Source organism: Amblyraja radiata, chromosome 21 (assembly GCF_010909765.2).
Source record: "Amblyraja radiata isolate CabotCenter1 chromosome 21, sAmbRad1.1.pri, whole genome shotgun sequence".
NCBI classification, from domain to species: domain Eukaryota; kingdom Metazoa; phylum Chordata; class Chondrichthyes; order Rajiformes; family Rajidae; genus Amblyraja; species Amblyraja radiata.
This window is the reverse complement of record NC_045976.1, coordinates 31,154,874-31,177,830: the sequence shown is the minus strand read 5'-3', so window position 1 is coordinate 31,177,830 and position 22,957 is coordinate 31,154,874. Positions and strand designations below refer to the sequence as shown.

Here is a 22,957-nt window from a genome sequence, read left to right as displayed (position 1 = left end):
CGACAGCTTCATTTACTGAGACACTCCCACGATATAATATTGACAGTCTGTGTATTCTGAGCTCCACAGTCCTCTGAGGTAAAACATTCTGAAGAACCTGAAGAAGTTAAGTAAGGTTACAAAATTGCTTTTTGTTTAGAATTGTACAAAATGGATGCTTTGCCCTTTTCTCTCCATATTCAACAAGATTAAAGTGCACAAACACTGGACGCTTTGCCCTATAATCTAAACAGTCAGCAAAATGTACAGAACACTGGGACCTTACCCACTGAATATTCAACAAGATTGTAATGTACAGACGATGAATAAACAAGGTCAATAATCAAGACCGTTTGAATCTGCAGAGATAAAGAATTGCTGAATTGCAGACAGGTTCGGGTATAAGTATACACATGTGCTTTGCATCTGTTTGTGGAACACGAGGAACTCTGTGTCTGCGTTTTCATATTTAGAGTTACCTCCAACACCTGCCTGAGCGAAATAAATACATTACTGTATCTTTAACAAACCCCAACACTCCACACAAGGAGATTTCCCTTCATCTAAATCACAGCAATTCCATATGATCATGGCCGACCTATTCTGACCTCAACCCCAGTTCTGTGCCAGTTCCCCACATTAAGCCACTGCTTGACCGGGTCCATTACACAGATTGTCCAGAATTCAGTGACAAATGTGGCCTGGTTCAGACACACAATTCTTTGAAGGTTTCATCCTCCCCTTTGTTCTCTCTGTCTCTCAATCGGTTCCTTGACCCTCCTTCACTTGTTCCAAGGGCATCCTTCATTAGTACGTCCCTGATCGATTTAATGCAGTTTTCTGACCCAGGCTGTCCGTCAACTTCCAACACAACACCACTGTCTCAGTTAGTGCTCTGCCTTCCCCACCTTGCCAGTGGTAAACACAATTCTGTTCCAGCACATTCTTCACCATCAGCATTGCTTTTGACTTAACTGTCCAGTACTTTGCTGCTTGAGCCAACGATATTTCAACATCAATTATTTAGCAACTGTAAGATAAAAGAGAGCGCAGATGATGGAATCCTGAACAATAAACTAAGTGTTGGAGTAATTCAGCAGGTCAGGCAGCATCTGTGGAGGGGATGTACCAATGACGTTATGGGTCTGATCCGTTCTTCAGTCAGATGGAGTGGGGAAGAGAACTCTTCATCTACCATTTCTCCACTCATATTTCCAACTGATCTCTATCCTGCTGCATGCGATACAATCTTCCTCAATATCCACAACTCCATGAATTTTCATCTCGTCTGCAAACGTAATAATCGACCAACCTACATTGTTTATGTAATTCACAAACAACAGATGTCCGTACTGATCCCTGCAGAACACCACTGGTCACAGACCTCCAGTTAGAATAATACACCTCCACCGCCACCCTCTCTTCAAACTAACTTTCAATAGTTTCTTAAACAAGGGTTTTGCAGCAGAGTCCAATGTCCAATCCAATCTATATTTGGATTAAAGATGTTCATTTGATCAACGTATCAACAGCGAATATGATCAGACAGTTTCCCCTGAAACAATATTGAACTGTCCTCTTTCTCCTCAGTTATATCAACCCCCCCCCCACCGCAGACTGTGACTGTCATCTTTGATACATGTTGTTTCTTTGTATTGGATGCAACTTATGTCATAAATCTTCTCCATGTAACCAGCAGACCTGTACCCACAGTGATTGTTGTGGCCACAGCCAAGTCTGCTGAACTAGGTTACAATGGTTGTGTAAATATTAAACTTGGAGCACCCTGTAGGATAATGGGAGGTTGTGCTTTTTGATGCAAATAGCAAAACAGAAAATTTCATGCTGGGAGAAGCCAGTAAATGTTGGTGTGTGGAGGGGTCCAGGCTGTTGGTTCGCCAGATGCAGAAAGTTAATCTGCAGCTAGAACAAGCAATTATGGTCAAATAACACCATGTCTGTTCTTGTGAAGGGGTTGGAGACAAAAACAAAGATGTTTTACTGATATTCCACAGTGTTTCAGTGAGAGGATATTTGGAGTTTAGGGGGATGTTTTGATCTCCGTACCTAAGGCAGGAAATATTTGCCTTGGAGTCTGTGCCTGTGCAGCGTTGATTTACTAGATGGATGTTTAGAATTAGGGAAGTGTCCACTGAAGAGAGATGGAGGAATATTAGACTAAACTGTCTGGAAATTAGAAAAGATTGCAGGTGGTCTCGGGGAGAGGTACAGGACAATGAATATTTCTCCTCTCCTCAGGAAATTGTGGGAGTCGTGGTTGAAATTTATGAATTGTCATTGAATACAGGAGAGGTGCTGGATGAATGAAGGGAGGTAAATGTTGTGTCACTATTTAAGAAGAGCGGCAGGGATAATGCTGGGAACTATAGGCCAGTGAGCTTAACATTTGTAGTTGTATAGTTACTAGAGTGTATTGTGAGAGATATGAAAAACATTCATTGAGAAAGACAAGAGCTGATTTGGGATAGGGAACATGCTTTTGTACATGGGAGGTCAGGTCTCATAAATCTGATTGTTTTTTGAAAATGTGACCAAAAAGATTGATGAACAGAACTGTAGATGTTGTTTCTATGGACCTTGGCAAGGTAGATTTCACATGGTAGATAGCTGAATGGATAGAAAATGGCTTAATGGAAGGAAGCAGAGGGTGATGGTGGAAGGTTGCTTCTCAGGCTGGAAGCCTTAGTGGTGTGCCTTAGGGCTCAGTGCTGGGGCTATTTCTGTTTGTCATCTATATCAATGATTTGGATGAGAACATACATGGCAAAATTAGCAAGATTGCAGATGATGCAAAAGTGGGTGGTATTGCAGATCGTGAAGATAATTGTGAAAAATTGCAGCAGGATCTTTATCAGATGGCCAGGTGGGTTGAGGAATGGTTGATGGAATTTAATACAGAGAAATGTGAAGTGTTACATTTTGGGACGTCCAAAAGGTTGGGACCTATACAGTGAATGGTAGGACTATGGGGAGTGTTATACAGAAAATGGATCTACGAGTGCAGGTACATGGTTCCTTGAATGTGGAGTCACAACTAGGGCAGTTAAAAAGGTTTTTGGCACTTTGGCCTCCATCAGTCAGAGTGTTGAGTATAGATGTTGGGAGGCCATGTTGCTGTTATGTAAGATGTTGGTGAGTATTGCATATTATCGTATTGCGTTCAGTTGTGTGCACCATGTTACAGGAAAGTTGCTGTCAAACTGAAAAGGGTACAGAGACGATTCATGAGGATGTTGCCAGGACTCGAGGGTATGAGCTATAGGGAGAAGTTGAGTAGGCTGGGATTCTATTCCTTGGAGTGCAGTAGGATGAGGGGTGATCTTATAGAGGTGTATAAAATCATGAGAGGAATAGATCAGGTAGGTGCACCAAGCCTCCTTCCCAAAGTATGGGAATTGAGGACCAGAGGACATAGGTTTAAGGTGAATGGGAAAATATTTAATAGGAATCTGATAGGTAACTTTTTCACACAAATGGTGGTGGGTGTATGGAAGGAGCTGCAAGACAAGATCGTTTAGGCAGGTACTATCGCAACGTTTCAGAAAAAGGTTGAAAATTACATGGAAAGGACAGGTTTGGGGGGCATCTGTGACAAACCCAGGCAGGTGGAACTAGTGTAGCTAGGACATGTTGGCCAGTGTGGGAATGTTTGGCGGAGTCGTAGCTTATGCAATGACTGGACCCGTTGCGCTGAACCCAGTGCCTTGAGGATAACCACTTTGTAAGTGATTTTGACCGAGGACAGGGATGTAGCTGGAGCCCACCGGCGACGCAGCGTCAGCAGGACATAAACATCCCATATCTTCGAGTACCTGGGCCTGGGGAATTTGAGTTGAAGATATCCTTCATGAATCTGGATATCAGAGGTCGAGACCCGACAGCGTGGTGTCCCGACCCCAGCAGGAAGTATGACGACCAGGCACTTCTGGCACAATTTATAGCACTATAACTCCATCTCTTGTGAAATATAGCTTTGAGAGGAATTCCAAGACATCTGTTATACGTACCGTGTCATACGATATATTGGACTGTAAACGGAATACTTCACATTCCTTGATATAGGAGGTGTGCTGTTTCTTGGTACTATCTCTTCAGGCCGCAGTGATTACATCCACCGTACAACCTGACAGTCCGTACCCCAGGAAGGGTCTTCTCATAGCCTGTAAATCAACAATTTGATTCGCTCATGCAGAGGATGGTTCTCCCCAGTCACGGGGTGAGCCAGCAGATTTCTGCGTTTGGGAACAGCCATAAAAGGCTCTGTTATCATTCCCAGTATGAGTGGACCCATGGCTGTGTAGGCCAGTCAGGCACTATCAAAAGCCTGAGGCGGAGTCTTGCTGGTGTAAGAGAATGCATCCATCGCCACTGCCCCTGAGAATGCCCGCCATGCCAGATATTTTTGTAACTGGTGATTGAGACTAGATGCAAACAAATTGATATTTGGTGTTCCATCGAGCCACAATGTCATTAAATACTTTGTGATCCAACATCCATTCTGTGTTGTCATTGATTTACGTACAAGATACAAGATACAAGATAGATTTAATTGTCACATGTGCCAGTTGGCACAGTGAAATGAAATTCCCATACAGCCATACAATAAAAATAAAAATAAAGGACACAACACACTATAGAATTTAACATAAAACATCCCCACACAGCAGAATCAAAGTTTCCCACTGTGTGGGAAGGCACCAAAGTCAGTCTCTTCCTCCACTGTTCCCCGTGGTCAGGGCCTCCCCAAGCCCTCCGCAGTTACAGCTACGGGCGGCCCGATGTCCAGGACCGCTCACCGGGGTGATACAAGTCCGACGTCGGGGCTGCGGGACGTCCTCAGCGGCGTGGACGCCAGAGTCGGCCCCCTCCTACCGGAGTCGGCGGCTTCCAAAGTCTGCAGGCCGCGCCGGGTGGAGACCCGCTGCTGTAGACCCTCTGCAAGGCGCCCCAGGACTCCACGATGTTGTTCAGTGCCGCCCGCGTTGAAGCTCTCCGCACCAGAGCTCCACGATGTTGGAGCAGCGTGCCAACGCTCCGGAGCTCCAAACGGCGACCCAGGTATGCATCGCCCGCTCCGCGGTGACTCCAGCGCTGCGCCGCCGCTGTAGCAGCCCTGGTCTGGTTCCCGGTCCCTGGCAGGAAAGGCCGCTCCGATCCAGCTGGTAGGCCGCGAGGTGGGGGGCGAGGACGCGACTGCCAGGAAGAGACTGGGAAACGGTTTCCCCCTTACCCTGCCCCCCTCCCCCACATAGAAAAGTTAAAGTTTCCCCCCCAAAACAGACTTTGGACTAACTGAAAATAAAAAAAAGATAGAAATGACAGACAGGCTGTAGGTAGAGGCTGCTGCCAGTGCAGCGCCCCTAGAGGAATGACGTGATGATACACCAGCGCCAAATAAGGTTAGGTAAACTTATCATAGGGTATTGACTTGATTGCACCCATGTGATTAATATATGCCACCACCGTAGTGTGTCAACTTGTAGTTGAGCATGCAGATATGCATATTCGCACAATAAGCCTTTAACCCATAGAACGCACCTAGTGACTTTAGGTAGTTGTTACCATATAACTGAGGGATTGGTAACTCATGCACATCCCATCCGCCTCTGTGACTAGAGATGGGATAGTAATTTCCCATCTTTGAGCGCTAGCATCAGTTTGTAATAACTGAAGGTTTAATGACCAAGAGTACTGGAGCAATGCTGAATACTGTTTGATCATCATTGTGACTTTATAGCTTCAGCTGGTAATAGCATAGATCTGTTAACAATGACCTACATGGTACTTGAGAGCTTGCTCCTTTGCACGATGTAAGTTCTGATGATGCAAAGGCCCCAATCGCGCAGCTGAAACAACAGCCCCTAAATTGCCAATTACACTGGCCACTTGATGAATAAACAACCAGATTGTTACAAGCTTTCATTAATTCTAATCTCTTGCCCCAGGGCAGAGCCACAGACAATTAATAGAGTTAAAGGTAAATCGCAATCTATAACTCCAGTTGGTAGCAACTTAAATTCAACTGGATGAATGAGAAACCCCAATTTCTCCAATATTAGTTTTGCGGTTGGAACAACTAATTTAGCAGTGACTCCGAAGTAAAATAGGGATCGATGTGAAATGCCAGATGCGTAAGGAATTTAAAATATTGTATATGAATGCGCAAAGTATAAGAAGTAAAGTAGATGAGCTTGAGGCTCAGTTAGAGGTTGGTAGATATGACATAGTGGGGATTACTGAGACGTGACTGCAGGAGGATCGGGCATGGGAACTTAACATTCAGGGTTATACATCCTATAGAAAGGACAGGCAGGTGGGCAGAAGAGGGGGGAGTAGCTCTGCTGGTGAAGGATGGAATTCAACCCTTGCGAGGGAAGACATAGGGACTGACGAGGTAGAGTCGCTGTGGATTGAGTTGAGGAATTGCAAAGGCAAGAAGACACTAATTGGTGTTATCTACAGACCCCCAAATAGTAGCCCGGATATAGGGTGTAAGTTGCAGCAGGAGTTAAAACTGGCATGTAACAAAGGGAATGACACTGTGGTGATGGGGGATTTCAATATGCAGGTAGACTGGGAAAATCAGGTTGGTTCAGGACCCCAAGAAAGAGAGTTTGTAGTGCCTCTGAGATGGATTCTTAGAGCAGCTTGTAATGGAGCCGACCAGAGAAAAGGCAATTCTGGATTTAGTGTTGTCCAATGAACCAGATTTGATAAGAGAACTAAAGGTAAAGCCGCTTGGAGGTAGTGATCATAATATGATTAGTTTTAATCTGCAATTTGAGAAGGAGAAGGTTATATCAGAAGTGTCAGTGATGTGGTTGAACAAAGGGGACTATGAAGGCATGAGAGGGGAGCTGGCCAAGGTAGACTGGAAAGGGATCCTAGCAGGAATGACGGTGGAACAGCAATGGCAGGAATTTCTGCGCATAATCCGGAAGAAGCAGGATCATTTCATTCCAAAAAGGAAGAAAGATTCTAAGGGGAGTGGGAGGCAACTGTGGCTGACAAGAGAAGTTAGGGATAGAATAAAACTTAAAGAAAAGATGTATAACACAGCAAAGAGTAGCCGGAAGCCGGAGGATTGGGAAACTTTCATAGAACAACAGAAGGAAACAAATCGGGCAATAAGGGCTGAAAAGATGAAGTACGAGGGGAAGCTGGCCAGGAATATAAAGAAGGACAGTAAAAGTTTATTTAGATAAGTTAAGGGAAAAAGAATAGCAAAGTCAAATGTGGGTCCCTTGAAGGCAGACACGGGTGAAATTATTATAGGGAACAAGGAAATGGCAGAAGAATTGAACAGGAACTTCAGATCTGTCTTCACTAAGGAAGACACAAATAATCTTCAAGAAGTACTGGAAGAAAGAGGATCTAAGGGTGTAGAGGAACTGAAAGAAATTTTTATTAGGCGGGAAATAGTATTGGGTAGGCTAATGGAACTGAAGGATTATAAATCCCCGGGGCCTGATGGTCTACATCCCAGGGTCCTCACGGAGGTGGCTCTAGAAATAGTGGACACATTGGTGAACATTTTCCAATGATCATTAGATTCAGGATCAGTTCCCGTGGACTGGAGGACAGCTTGTCAGGTCTCGCGTTTGATCTAGTTTCTGTTTCTTATGGTTCTAGTACTTAAAGTTTCATTCAGTTCTTTTATTTTGAAAGTTTCCTTTTGACTGTTCACGTTCACATTTTTTGTTATGTCCATTACCCTCAATAGGGAACAAGATGCTCATTTCCCAGTATGAAAATGGCCATAACTTTTTAAATACTTGAGATATGAAAGTGAATTAGGTGTCAAATTAAACTTATTTTTATGCTTTATCTGATGGGATAAATTACAGACTTGATTTTTAAAATCTCAAAATTTTGTAACATTGCTAATTAAAGTAAATAAAGCTCAACCTACCGGCTCTCTCAAGGTTCCCTTCTTGTCTCTGCTTACTGTCCTTGCTGCACTTGCCTGTTCCATTTTCTACAAATGAGTCATGTTGCACTGTTTGGATTCATCCCACTGGTTTCATCACTCGTAACAAGCACTTGCAAACCTCCCTGCAAGGATGGTGGTCCCCTTCTAGTACCAAGAGAACCCTGATTTCCTGGTCACACTTATCAAATCAGTTCTGGTGTTTCTAGGAGAGAATCTTTGGTGCAGAATACTCAACTACACATTAGGGTGATTCAGATCCTATGGATAGTGGCAGTTGTGTAAAGAGGTATTGTTTAAGAAAATCCTTGAGATCTTCAACATTGTTTTGCTTGCTGCAAAGTTTCTGCTGGTGCCTTTGTTAATAGGCCAGGTTGATAAAGGTGAGCATATTGGTCATGGGAACATGCTTTGATGTGGATATATTTGCGACATACTTTAATAGCTGCAAAGTTTGGTTTGGAGATCGAGTTCTGTCTCAGATACAAAGGGTGTGGATGGGACCATGTTCTAAGCATTTCATCAGGATGGTTCTATTGGAGTCAGTGTTCCTTACTCCCTCCTTGACAATTGCTCTACCAGAGGCTTGTTCCTTTTTATATGCTTGGCATTGATGTCAATTCAATTTACTATGGCCTTCATCTCTGCATGGCAGTTGCAAGTGTGCATCCTTGGTGCATACTGTACCCAGCCATAATTTTGGGTAGTTTATGAAGAAGCTCAAATAATAGTACAATTCATACCAGGGAAAATTAACCTGGCCTAGAATTGTTGTCCATCTTGCAGCTGGATGGCTGGATTTGGCTGTGGACTATCTCTTCAAATTGTGATTATGACTGCTATTAGAGATGAATCTCAGCTGGGTATCTCTTGTCATGCGCTACTTATTATTCGAGGCCATGGCATAATCTGGACCCTTGGTTTCAGATTATTTTTAGAACATCGAAATGATTAACCCTTGCAATGTTGACACTTGTCCACCTTTCCTATTACGAACAAACGCTACACTGGAACAAAATCCTGAATTTGGTTGGCAAATAGTTAATAGTTTTCTTGTCTGCACCCTTTTGTTTCTAATGGAGGCCTCAGTAACCTCTTGTATCTCTGCACACTGCCAGATCATGTGCTGAGTGTGGGCGATGAACCTCGCCAGGTACTGCTGCGAGTTTATGGCGCCATCTGCAGGTAAGTGGCAAAACCATTTAAACTCTTGGACTATTTGAAAATTGTTTCCCATATCAAATTGGGACCCCTTTAAAGAATTATCGATTCCTTTATCTTCATTTTTGCTCTGCCAACTTTCTCCACTTTTTAACGTGCTTACACTTGTAGCACTTTAATCGACTTGTCAAGTGTCTGCAAAATGTTCACTCGAACTGCATAGCTGAATACTGAAAATTATTTTTCACTCACTAGAGGGCAGAAGAATTTCTTTTAACTGGGATAAGACTCGGGGATTTGATGTATGTTAAGCTTGTTCACACCACAGAAGTGAACATTTGTTTAGCATCAGATAGACACAAAAAGCTGGAGTAGCTCAGCGGGACAGGCAACATCTATGGAGAGAAGGAATTGGTGACATTTCAGGTCGAGACCCTTCTTCAGAAAACGCCTCGATCCGAAACGCCACCCATTCCTTCTCTCCAGAGATGCTGCCTGTCCCTCCTGCATTTTGTGTCTATCTTCGGTTTAAACCAGCATCTGCAGTTCCTTCCTACACATTCGTGTTTAGCCTTGTTTTCTTATTGCTGTCCCAGTTTGTATCTGGATTGTGAAGTGCCCACAGTCTATGTACTTGCGGCAGGATTTTAATTGATAGTACCTGGCTGCAATAAAATTATCCCTGGTTAGGAACAAGGAGAGTACTGAATTTGGATGAAGGCATATCTTTCCACATGAATTGCACACTACAGCACAGCTTTGTTCATCTAGGAATTGGAGATTGCACAAAATGAGGTCATTTGATCTATCAAGTGTGTGACCTTCTAGTGCTACATCCAGAAGACGCCTGTTTCAAGATGTTACACCAAAAAAGGAGGTAACTTCTTAAATTGGGATTTGTGCTGTTAAATCGAAAACCATGTTTCTGTTTCCATGTTGCTATGACATACAGTGGCTTGCAAAAGTATTCATACCCCTTGAACTTTTCCACATTTTGTCACGTTACAACCACAAACGTAAATGTATTTTATTGGGATTTTATGTGATAGACCAACACAAAGTGGCGCATAATTGTGACATGGAAGGAAAATGATACATGGTTTTCAAATTTTTTTACAAATAAAAAACTGAAAAGTGTGGCGTGCAGAAGTATTCAGCCCCCTTTACTCTGATACCCCTAAATAAAATCCAGTGCAACCAATTGCCTTCAGAAGTCACCTAATTAGTAAATAGAGTCCACTTGTGTGTAATCTAATCTCAGTATAAATACAGCTGTTCTGTGAAGGCCTCAGAAGTTTGTTAGAGAACATTAGTGAACAAACAGCATCATGAACCCCAAGGAACACACCAGACAGGTCAGGGATAAAGTTGTGGAGAAGTTTAAAGCAGGGTTATGTGATAAAAAATATCCCAAGCTTTGAACATCTCACGGAGCACTGTTCAATCCATCATCCGAAAATGGAAAATGTATGGCACAACTGCAAACCTACCAAGACATGGCCGTCCACCTAAACTGACAGGTCGGGCAAGGAGAGCATTGATCAGAGAAGCAGCCAAGCAGGCCGATGGTAACTCTGGAGGAGCTGCAGAGATCCACAGCTCAGGTGGGAGAATCTGTCCACAGGACAACTATTAGTCGTGCACTCCACAAATCGGGCCTTTATGGAAGAGTGGCAAGAAGAAAGCCATTGTTGAAAAAAAGCCATAAGAAGTCCCGTTTGCAGTTTGTCACAAGCCATGTGGGGGACACAGCAAACATGTGGAGGAAGGTGCTCTGGTCAGATGAGACCAAATTTGAAGTTTTTGGCATAAATGCAAAACGCTATGTGTGGCGGAAAACTAACACTGCACATCATCCTGAACACACCATCCCCACTATGAAACATGGTGGTGGCAGCATCATGCTGTGGAGATCCTTTTCTTCAGCAGGGACAGGGAAGCTGGTCAGGGAGGAGGAGCCATCTTGGTGAACGGCTGCTAGCCAGCAGCCGTCCGTTTTCATTCGTTTTATTTTAATAGTTTTTAGTGAGTCCTGTTTTTTGTTTGTAGGGGATATGGACTTTTTAATGTGGGGGGTAGGTGTAAACTTTATTTCTAGGTCCCTACCTGGTCCGTGTGGCAGCCTTTTCTCCTGGCTGCCCGTCGACCCGTCCTCGTGGCCTACCAGCGGGCTTGGAACGCCGTTTCCTGGCGGGGACCGCCCAGCACCTCGGCCTCGGTGACGGCACAGCGCTGGAGCGCTATCGCGGAGCGGAGTGGAGCGGGCGATGCCTTGCCTGGGTCGCCGCGCTGGAGCGACGCGCTGGAGCTCTGGTGAGCTGGACCGCCGAGAGCAACATCTCCGGGCTGCGGGTCTGCGGAGCGGAGAGGCGGCGTGCGGAGAGGCGGCGGAGCGGAGAGGCGGCAGTGCGGAGAGGCGGCAGTGCGGAGAGGCGGCGCCAACTTTATCATCGGGAGCCTGGGAGCTTCAAACCGGCGCGGCCTTGTCGGCTTCGGCAGCCGCGGTCTCCAACCAGGAAGCGGCCGTTCCAGGTGGCCCAGTCGCCGAGAGGACTCTCCCGACGCCGGGGCAAGACCACCCGGTGAGAACGGCCAGGGACATCGGGCCTCCGTAGAGGCAATTGCGGTGGCCTCACTAGGCCTGACTTTGGGGTGAACCTGGGTGGGGACTGGACATTGTGCCTTCCCCCACAGTGCTATCCACTGTGGGGGGATGATTTTTTTGTCTAATTGTAATCCTGTAAGTCTGTGTCCTAGATGGCTGCCGTGAAGAGAGAGCGGACGCTGGCGCGCTTTGGCTGCCGCTGCTCTCTCTTCACATTGTGTTTTTGATTTTCTGTTTTTGGATTGAACTATGTTTTTAATTTGTGTCTCTGTGATGTCTTTATTACTTATTTTATTCCGATTATATGTTTTTATTCCGATTATCTATGTAAGGTGTCCTTGAAATGTCTGAAAGGCGCCCATTAAATAAAATTTATTAATATAATTATTATAGAGTTGATGGGAAGATGGATGGAGCCAAATACAGGGCAATCTTGGAAGAAAACCTGTTAGAGTCTGCAAAAGACTTGAGACTGGGGCGGAGGTTCACCTTCCAGCAGGACAACGACCCTAAACATACAGCCAGAGCTACAATGGAATGGTTTAGATCAAAGAATATTCATGTGTTAGAATGGCCCAGTCAAAGTCCAGACCTAAATCCAATTGAGAATCTCTGGCAAGACTTGAAAATTGTTGTTCACAGACGCTCTCCATCCAATCTGACTGAGCTTGAGCTATTTTGCAAAGAAGAATGGGCAAAAATTTCAGTCTCTAGATGTGCAAAGCTGATAGAGACATACCCCAAAAGACTTGCAGCTGTAATTGCAGCGAAAGGTGGTTCTACAAAGTATTGACTCAGGGGGGCTGAATACTTTTGCACGCCACACTTTTCAGTTTTTTATTTGTAAAAAAATTTGAAAACCGTGTATCATTTTCCTTCCACTTCACAATTATGCACCACTTTGTGTTGGTCTATCACATAAAATCCCATTAAAATACATTTACGTTTGTGGTTGTAACGTGACAAAATGTGGAAAAGTTCAAGGTGTATGAAAACTTTGCAAGCCACAGTATGCTGAAGTATTTTTATGGTCCTGAGTTATCAGCTTTCATTTTACTACTTGGTTTCTCATTAAGCAATATTAGAGTTTGGGAATTGCAACATAATTTTGTGTGCTTGTGATTTCAAGTCATGTGAAAACACTCTTGTGAATAGCACCAAACAATGGACCCACTTAATACCTTTTAGTCATGTATATTTCATTCAACTTTTAGTTCTAAGATGGACAATTCTTTGCTCTGCCTATATTCCTGGCCTAAAACTCCCATCTCTTTCTTGCTTCTCTAGTGTGAAAAGCCTGTGGATATGTTTATCACACCAGAGGCCCAATACACACCTGGTCCTACTTCCCTCATTTTACTTTCAAGCCATATCCCATGTTACCCAGTCCCCAACTAAAAATAATGGCTCCTCTTGATGCATGTTCTAATGGTCCTGCAGCTAACTGATCCTGCTTTATCAATGCAGGCATCCTGCATTAATTGCTCACTACTGTGATAAGAATATGATTGGAGTTTTGTTTACTAGCTAATGATTTCTCTAGTTTCCAAATTAAACTTGGGTCATTTTCTGATGTACATTTCCCATTTTTAAATTTGGCCATTCATGTAGCCACATACATTAAGCAAAATGTGCAGAAAGGGAATATATTTAGATTTGTATCTAACCTATGACATCCTGGCCATGTTTGATGTCTGGAGAGTTTTACTTTGTATCTAATTAGGGATCTTGGCAAGAGTAGTGTCCATTAGAGATGTTATACATGTCCTGGGAATGTACACTAGGATGGTGAAGTAAAACACTTTTATTGCCCATCTTGAGCTACATATTGTTCAAATGAAGAAATCTATAGACAAGGGGCAAAGGACATTTATTGTCACATGCACCAATTGGTGCAGTGAAATGTGAGTTACCAAAGTACCACTGGTGCAAATCAAAAAGGAAAATCCAAAAGCATTTGAGATGTATGAAGGGTTGGGGGTAACAAGTAAGTGCCATTTGGATCCAAAAATGCAATCTGTGCTCACAGATGATGAAAGTGTAGTTTTAAAATAATATTTATTTCTATTCCCTAAAGAGAAGGATATTGTATTTGGAGAGATTTTGGGAGGATAATATTGGAATTCTGGAGCATTTTATGCTTGAAGATGCTATTTGCATGCCTTTTGCAAGCTTAAAATGGGCAAAATCCTAGAGTTACTATGAAAGGGAGGAGATGGCTGGGACCCTGATGTGTTTAATTTTGCTGCCCATGGGTGAAATAACATGATTAGAAGAAAGTTGATGTGGTGCCCTTATTCAAGCAAAGGAATGGGGATAAACCAAATAATTCATGGACTATTTATTGAGTCCGAATGAAATGACTGAAAAACATTGTAATTACTGTATTTGGAAAGACAGGAATGCAGTCATTTTAGTGCGATATCCCGTTTAACCACTTGTTTTCTTTTGTTTGAAGAGTCAACAATGTATTGATGAGAGCAGTGCAGTTTATATACTTCAGTTAGGTCTTTGACAAAGGTCCATGTAGGAAACTCATCCAATGTTTGCAGCACATGGGATTCAGGGGAAGTTGGCAAATTGGATCCAAAGCCAGCTTGATGATAGAGGGTGAAATGGAAGCCTGTGGGAAGTAATGTACCACAGGCCCTAGTATTGGGACCTTTATTTATTGTCTATATCATTTCAATTATTATGAAAGTAGAATCGTGAAAATTGATTTGACATGACACAGGTGTTGGTGAGGATTGTAATTGTGGGCTTTAGGATGATATTGATCAGCTGGTAATGTGTAGGAAAGAACTGCAGATGCTGGTTTAAGTCAAAGGTAGAGTAATGGCAGATGGAATTTAATCTTGCAGTGTGGTGTCGTTTGGGAGGACTAAAGGGTCGGGCAAACATCTTGACTGATGGACAGTTCTGAGGAACAGAGGGTCCTTGGTGTATAAGGGCAGCATGGTGGTGCAGAAAGTTGCTGCCTTTCTGTGTCACACTCTTGGGTTCAATCCTGACTTTGGGTGCTCTCTGTACGGAGTTTGTTTGTTCTCCCTGTGACCATGTGGGTTTTCTCCAGGTGCTCTGGTTTCTTCTCTCATTCCAGAGACGTGCAGGTTTGTAGGTTAATTGGCTTCTGTAAATGTTTAGGATAGAACTAGTCAGAGATCACCCTAGTTTAGGATAGAACTAGGGTGATCTCTGGTCGATGTGGACTCGGTGAGCTGAAGGGCCTATTTCCAAGCTGTATCTCTAAACTAAATCTGATTCCTGAAGGTGGCAGCCTGGATTCATAATATGGTAGAAGATGCCATATGGATACATGACTGGATTAGCCAGTGAGGTTGCATAGATTAGGTTCCCATGAATTAGGCCACATCTGGAATATGGCACAGTTTTAGTCACTACAATGTAGGAGCAAGGAGAAACTGGAAATACTAGTTTTGTTTTCTATGGAGTAGAAGAAGCTGAAGGGGTTGGGGGAGGGGGCGGGGGGGAGGCGCAGGCTTGAGGGAGGTATACAAAATTACGAAGTTCCCAAGTCGGAAAATATTAGAAATTTCAACCGACATCAGAGGTATCTAATACCAGATGACATAACTTTTGGATAAGGAGGATCTGAGAAAAATGTCTCTCCCCCCCCCCCCCACTCCCCATCATCCCAAGAGCATGAATGCAATCTGGAATTTATTATCTGAGAAGGTTGTGGAGGCAGGTATATCCATATTTGTTTCTAGGCGAGCACTGGAATCAGTGCATAAACCTTAGACCAAGTAAATGGGATTAATGTATAGGTAAGCACTTGATGGCATGTACATCCAAAGGACCTATTTCTATGCTGCATAATTTCTAACCTGATGCTGTTTAAGTTGCTAATCTATTATCTAATGTAAACTGCCTGTTTTCAAAAGCCATTTCCAGAAAGTAGTGGTCATCCTAATGGATGTGAATTTTGCTGTTTTGACAGTAGGCATTTTTGTTGTCCCTCGCAGGGTGTGGATTCTCTGGTACTGGAGAGCGTGATGTTTGCTGTATTGGCAGAACGTGCCTTGGGACCAAGATTATATGGAGTGTTTCCGCGGGGACGTTTGGAGCAATACATTCCAGTATGAAGTTATTTCTCTCCTGTGTTACTTTTAAAATTTGAAAATTGTTCCTGCACCATTTGCAGCATCCATGTACAGTCATTCATCCTCTATGGGGATACCCTACTCATCAGAGGCCTTGCTGAACTGGTTGCAAATGGTTTACTGCATTGGGCTTGTTGACTAGAATTGGCAGTTGGAGGTGGTATTGAACCTGCTGGCATAGTAAGTGGCCAAAAATGAAATTAACTTGTGCATTCTCTTTGTAGCATGTCCTCTTATTTCTCATCTCCTTCACACAATTATTTTAAGATCTTGTTATTGTCAGTCCAGACCATGCTTCAGTATGGGTGGACCTGGTTTGTTTCCTTTGCTAACCTCTATGTTGTGCAGCTGGTGGGAGATTAGATATGTGCAGCATTTATAGACCAAATGTGATAAAGAACTCCATGGTATATTTAAGCAATAGTGAAGCAATGTCTAAAATATTCTTTAGCATGTGGACAAGTGTCATTCCTGTATCATCTCATTGTGCATTCTTGCAAAAAGACATATTTGTTCATATTCTTCCCAATTTAATGTAAATGTTTACAACACTATGAATGGAAGCAAAACCAATTAATTTTAGTGTTCTTACTCCATTGATTGGAAGTTCTTCAGATTCTTTATGCAGACAGAACCTTTATCCTTAAAAGGACACGACATGCTGGAGTAACTCAGCCGGTCAGACAGCATTGCTGGAGAACATGGATAGGTGACGGTTTGGGTCGAGACCCTTCTTCAGACATAAAACGTCACTGTTGCACGTTCTCCAGAGATACTGTGTGACATGTACCAGATCAAAACCACCTTAAATTTGCTCATCTGAGTTCTGGGTGCTTTTTGAGTGAATGCTTGGAGTATATAGTATATGGCTGCTGTTTTAAAGTGTCGTTGCTATAAGATTGTCACTTTAGTGATGTCCTTGTACAACTGGGTTACACAGCATTCTATAGCATTTAGGAGTGTGCTGAATATAGCATAATGCCCAAAAGGCTGAGCAGCAGACCTTAATTCTATTATAGATATTTTAGATGGGATGGTACTGAATAATTCCTGATCCTCCACCTGTTTCAGTTACAGTGCCCTCCATAATATTTGGGACAAAGACTCATCATTTATTTATTTGCCTCTGAACTCCACAATTTGAGATTTGTACTAGAAAAAAATCGTGGTTAAAGTGCACGTTGTCAGATTTTAACAAAGGCCATTTTTATCCATTTTGGTTTCACCACGTATAAATTACAGCAGTGTTTATACATAGTCCCCCTCCCCCATTGCAGGGCACCATAATGTTTGGGACACAGGTGTCATGTAAATGAAAGTAGCGATGTTTAGTATTTTATTGCATATCCTTTGCATGCAATGACTGCTTGAAGTCTGCGATGCATGGACATCACAAGTTGCTGGGTGTCTTCACTGGTGATGCTCTGCCAGGCCAGTATTGCAGCCATCTTTAGCTTATGCTTGTTTTGGGGGATAGTCCCCTTCAGTTTTCTCTTCAGTATATAAAAGGCATGCTCAATTAGGTTCAGATCTGGTGATTGATGGCCACTCAAAAATTGACCATTTTTTAGCTTTGAAAAACTCCTCTGTTGCTTTAGCAATATGGTTGGGATGATTGTCTTGATGTAGAATGAACTGCCGGCCAATGAGTTTTGAGGCAATTGTTTGAACTTGAGCAGATAGGATGTGTCTACACACTTCAGAATTCATTTGGCTACGGCTGATGGAAGTTGGTGCCAAACTAGGAACATGTGAAACCAAAATTTTCCTGCACCTTTTAGCCCCCCATTTCTCAAGTTTCTTCTTGTAGTTGAGTGATGCCTATATTAGTGAGGTTGTGCACTTATTATGAAGGATGGGCTGGAAAGTTGCATATATTTAATGTGGCATCCTCAATCTGTCTGACTAGAGCCGTCGACTGCTGACTGAAGAGTTGGGACTTCCAGATATTTCAGCAGAGATAGCAGTAAAAATGTCTCGATTCCTCGGAATGGTCATGCCCTTCAACAAAGAACCAAAGTGGCTGTTTGAGACTATGGACAGGTATGACTGACCAGAATCTGCATCAGTTTGAGTGGAGTGAATAACAGGGAAAGAGTACAGTGACCAATGCAACAGCAATTACAAAATGGGCATTCTCTTAGCTGCCTCTTTTCTAATTTACCTCTTCACAATTCTGTTGTGCTTCTAAACCTTGGATTGTCCTTTTCCAACTAATCTGGGTGGATTAGACCAGGGTTCTATTTGTAAATATACTCCTACAAATGTTGTCTTTGAATAGTCTTGCTTTGTCTTGTTGCTACTAAACATGGGTATGAGCTGGTCCCTTACCACTATCACTCATTAATCTCCTCTCCATGTGAAACCTGAAGACCTCTTACTCTTCTTATGAGGTAGATGTTCATGCTAAATGGAGTAATGAGCCATGGTAGCAAGATTGAAAGCCCCAGAGGGCACTGACCTTTTAATACAGAAAATGCTAAAGCACATCTTGGGTAGTAAGAGTTATAGCCTCTGTTTTGTATTTCATGTTGAACAAAGTAGAGTGAGGCCTTTCCTAGGAATATATTTCTTATCTGCCTCGGTGATTTTTGCCTCCCATGAATACTTACAGTGCAGCTCCAACCTCTTGCCACAATCTCACCTTTACATTTACAGTCTCACTGCCTCACTGCTTCCCCTCCCTCCCAACCACTTTCAGCTCCAAAGTACCTCTCCAACCCGTTTAAGGAGACTGGAGAACACTGACCTAAAGCTGTGTATTACTCGTAGTAAAACTCCTCTAGTGCTGTTTTACAGTGACCTGTGCATGATTTTTGGGATGGATTGTAAACAATATTGCTGGAGAAACTCAGCGAGTGAGGCAGCATCTATGGAGTGAAGGAAATAGGCAATGTTTTGGGTCAAGACCCTTCTTCAGACAGGATTGATTAGTTGTTTGTCAGTAATAACGCCAGATTTAGAATGAAATTGTGGGAAGTGGTGGTGTTGGGCCAATGAAGGTTTTTTTTTCTGTTTTAACTAACTGATGCTATGTATTACTTTCTTAAGGTATGCCCTAGCCTCTCACTACCTGTGGGCACTCTGGGCTATTATACAAGCAAAGCTTTCCACAATTGAGTTCGGTTACATGGTGAGTTATGTGTGTCTGTGTGTCTTTCTGCCTCTCATTACACACTACCTCATCTTTTTTGTCTTCCCATTCTTGTGCATAAGTTAAGAGAGGACAGGAATGGGGTTATACATTGGCAAGGGATGTGAAATGGCTAACCGACATAAGTAAATGGTTCTTTTCTGGATTGGCAATCGGTAGCTAGTGCAACTATATATAATCTACAGTTTTGATTGGGATGAAATGACGGGCATTTGCTGATGAGACAAAGTGGGTTAGCAAGTTGAAGAGTGCACAGCTCACAAAGGATGTAGTGAGTGGGAGATGAAGTGGGAGATGAAGACTGCAGTGGGAAAATGGGGTTATCTATTTTGGATGAAAGTTTGGAAAAAACAAAATATTACAACGTGAAAACTGTTGTAAATGGTTTGGGGAGTGGAATACGTGAAAAAGTTAATATGTAAGCAGTTGGGAAGGTTGGTGGGATCCTGGTCCCTTATGTGAGAGGTATGGGGTGTGGAGATGGTACAGAGAAAGTTCATTCAGAATATCCCCAGATGAAATAGTTGACAAATGTTGAAAGAGGCTATCTTCCCTTGTGGGGGTATCTGTAACATGAGCATATTTTGAATAACGGCCACTCATTTTGGACAGAAGATAGATCTCCTTCTCTCATAGGGTGGAGACGATGTCTATGTCACCTAAAATATATTCCGACATTTACACTGAAGATGAGGTGGAATGGGGGAAAATTGATGTTGATGCCAAGAGTTTGTCAGCCATGATAGTACTGAATCGTGGAGGATGAACAATTGACCAATTTAGCCTGCTCCTGCACCTTGTTTTCCCATCCTTGCCTGCCCTCCTGCCTTGCACTGTCCCTCCCCTCCACCACAGCATCCTCCCTTGACTGGCTCACCCACTCACTTGCTTCCCACTTTATAAATTGGAGATGATTCTGCTTTGTGCTCTCTGAAGAACTAAGGTGATGTCTCTTTTGTTTCAGGATTATGCCCTGTATAGACTGGAAGCCTACTTTGATCAGAAGAGAATACTTGGTTGACTTGCTGTACAGTGCTAGCACTGCTTGGAATTTAGCACGTTTCTGTTATTAATTATTTTTAAAAATTGCATTTTGCTTCAAATGAGTCCAGGACCATTTTAAACCTGATCAGTGACTGCACTTTGAAATCACACAAATGTAGGTCGATGAACTCGAATCACAGACTAAAAATGGTGATCATGGACTTCTTGGAAGAGCTGTGGTTGAGAAAGTTAATCTCCAGTCCTGTGAAACCCTGGGTCACAGATGATCGTGCAGGAGTTTGTAGCAATATGTTTCTTGTGTGTGTTCTTGTACTGTGTATCTCCGTCCTCATGCTCCAGCTGTCTCCCAACACATGAACTACAAGGCTGGTTTTCCTTGTCACGACAGTGCTTTTAAGTAGCCGTTTGTGCTGGATATTTTGATTAAGATGGTCTGATTGGACTGATTAAGACCTTGGGGTTTACTTTGATGATTTAAGTTAATGGTGTCTCTGGCAAAGCCAGCACTTGTCATCCCTAAGTGCTATCAAACAGGTGACGAAAGATTATCTTGAATGCTGAAAGGTATTTCAAAGTTGTTGGGTAGGGTGTTCTAAGATTTAAACATGATGGTAAAGAAGAAATGACTCCACATTAGCCATTTATTAGAAACATAACCTGTGGGTGGTGTTCCAGTGCACCTGTTACCCTCTTTGTTTTTGATGGAAGAGTTCACATAACCACAGAAGTAATTGGGTGTCGGTTTGAATATGCTTCCACACCATTTGATGAAAATAAAATGAGTACAGTTAAACAATGCAAACTAGTTTGATATGTGGCATAATATGTGGTATAGAATACTGTGCTGAGGTTGGTACAGTTGCAAGGAAGATCTGCCCAGGTTCCTACTCAGGAAAGATAAACAAATAGTGGAAACCTGATGAGAAAAAATTCTCAACATTATAATTTCTTGGTAATATCAATGGATGGAGAAAGAATTGTGTGTCAGTTCAATGACTTACATTTCTAATTTTTCTCTCTCGGTTGCATGACCTGCTTCCATTCTTTTGTCCCTGCTTCTGATCATGGTTTAGAAATGAAGAACAGTTGTTCACCTCAATAATTAAAGCTTGTATTAGCTCATTCTAAGGACATATTTTGGTGTCACTCATGCTATTAACCGTGTGTGTGTATATGTGTATAGACAGACTCGTGTTAAGCACTGAATTCTCGCTCATTAACTCAAATAAACCAGTACGAGTTGTTTATTGAGTAATACCAGTCTTCTTTCACTCTTAATATCAGGTTAAGGAATTATGCATACGAGGCATTGTGCAAGTCTACAATCATTCCAGACCCTGTTCAATATGTTGGGAGTTTCACTCTTGTGAAACTTGTGTTTACAGATTGAGTCTCTTCCTCTGGCTGTTCACCCTTCAACCAATGGAAGCAATAGTAACACACCATAATCTGCTGCCCCAATCGTTTGGCACCTGGTTCACACCAGCCTCATTCCATGCACTCTTCTTAAAGGGACCTGAGCCCACTGGAAAGCTTGTTATACCACTGTATTGTGTAATGTTTTTGTAAGTGAGTTGAGAGTTAACTGGAATAACATCCAATTGTATGAAAAAATCTGCCACCCAGCTCTACCATGGGACGACAGATGGCGCTTGGGATGACAGATGGCACAATGGGCTAAGTGTTCGGCTGGCAACCGGAAGGTAGCCGGTTCGAATCCCGCTTGGAGTGCATACTGTCGTTGTGTCCTTGGGCAAGACCCTTCACCCACCTTTGCCTGTGTGTGAATGTGTGTGAGTGATTGGTGGTGGTCGGAGGGGCCGTAGGCGCAGATTGGCAGCCACGCTTCCGTCAGTCTGCCCCAGGGCAGCTGTGGCTACAGAAGTAGCTTACCACCACCGAGTGTGACTGAGGAGTGAATGAATAATGCGATGTAAAGCACCTTGAGTATTAGAAAGGCGCTATATAAATCCCATCCATTATTATTATTATTACCAAAGTCCCAAGTGTTCCAGAACCATTTTACTGTTTCGTCAGTTACTATGATTTTTTTTCATACCACCAGATGCCAGATATGAGGTGGGGGTGGGAGATGGGAAGAGGCACATTAAAACTGCGATGAACATCAGCTTGGCTCTTGCGGTCTAATTCTTAACCCACCCCCCACCCCCCCTCCACCCCCACCACCACGCCCCAGCCTTTGTCATTCCCAAGGTGTGGCAACTGAACACAGGTTTTGCCAGAGTTTTTATCATAGCTTGTAGGGAAGAAAACAACAAGATGTGGTGTCACCAAGCAAATCATTCCACCTGTCTTGGGAAGCAAAGATCTGTTAGTTAATCTAATTTGATCATCCTTTCTATGTCTGGGCCCATTCATTTTACATCATTATTGACATTAAATAAAGTGGTGTGGTGTACAATCATTCAGTGTATGTGTCATAACTGTGACCTTCAGTGAAGCTTTAGTGGATTATTGATTCATATTCATCTTTGAGCTGGTATTCCATTCAGGTAACCAGCATATGTAAACCATCTGAGCTAAACTTATCCCATCTCAATTTCATGGACTTGACAGAATTGAAGCAAATTCTGTGAGGAAGAATTTTGTGACCACATATTTTAAAGTTGGAATTGTACCATTATGTTTATTCCAACCATTAGTATAGATTTTCTCTGCTCCACATTCTCTGGGACACTGGCCATTCTGCCCAAGAGATTCGTACAATGTTTTTCCTTCACATCCACTGCTTCCATCTTCTAATTCCAACAAATCCTGCAATTTCTTTAACTTTTCTCAATTCTCTACTATCTGTTGCAGTTATTTGTAGGGGTGAGTTACGCATAAACAGGTTGAGTGAAGAAGTGTCCCCAATGTTGTTCAATGGGTTTGTGTTTGATCATATTTGTGGTACTGGTTCTGATTTCACTACATCAATTGGCACATGTGACAATAAACTGACCTTTGAACCTTTGATT

At 42.8% G+C, this 22,957-nt stretch overlaps 1 protein-coding gene and 1 long non-coding RNA gene across 2 annotated transcripts in view; both read left to right on the top strand.

The window, feature by feature from the left end:
- The first annotated feature begins 9,942 nt into the window (after nt 1-9,942).
- LOC116985275 (choline kinase alpha-like) overlaps nt 9,943-22,957 on the top strand; it is a 152,323-nt gene continuing 139,308 nt past the window's right edge. The window contains exons 1-3 of the mRNA XM_033039960.1: nt 9,943-9,968; nt 15,683-15,796; nt 17,730-17,863. Of these exons, the coding sequence (XP_032895851.1) occupies nt 15,713-15,796; nt 17,730-17,863 (218 nt within the window). The 5' untranslated portion in view covers nt 9,943-9,968; nt 15,683-15,712. The remainder of the gene's footprint in view (nt 9,969-15,682; nt 15,797-17,729; nt 17,864-22,957) is intronic.
- Nucleotides 18,677-20,777, top strand: LOC116985276. Its single transcript, XR_004415233.1, has 2 exons — nt 18,677-18,953; nt 19,939-20,777. It is a non-coding gene; the product is annotated as an uncharacterized LOC116985276 (long non-coding RNA).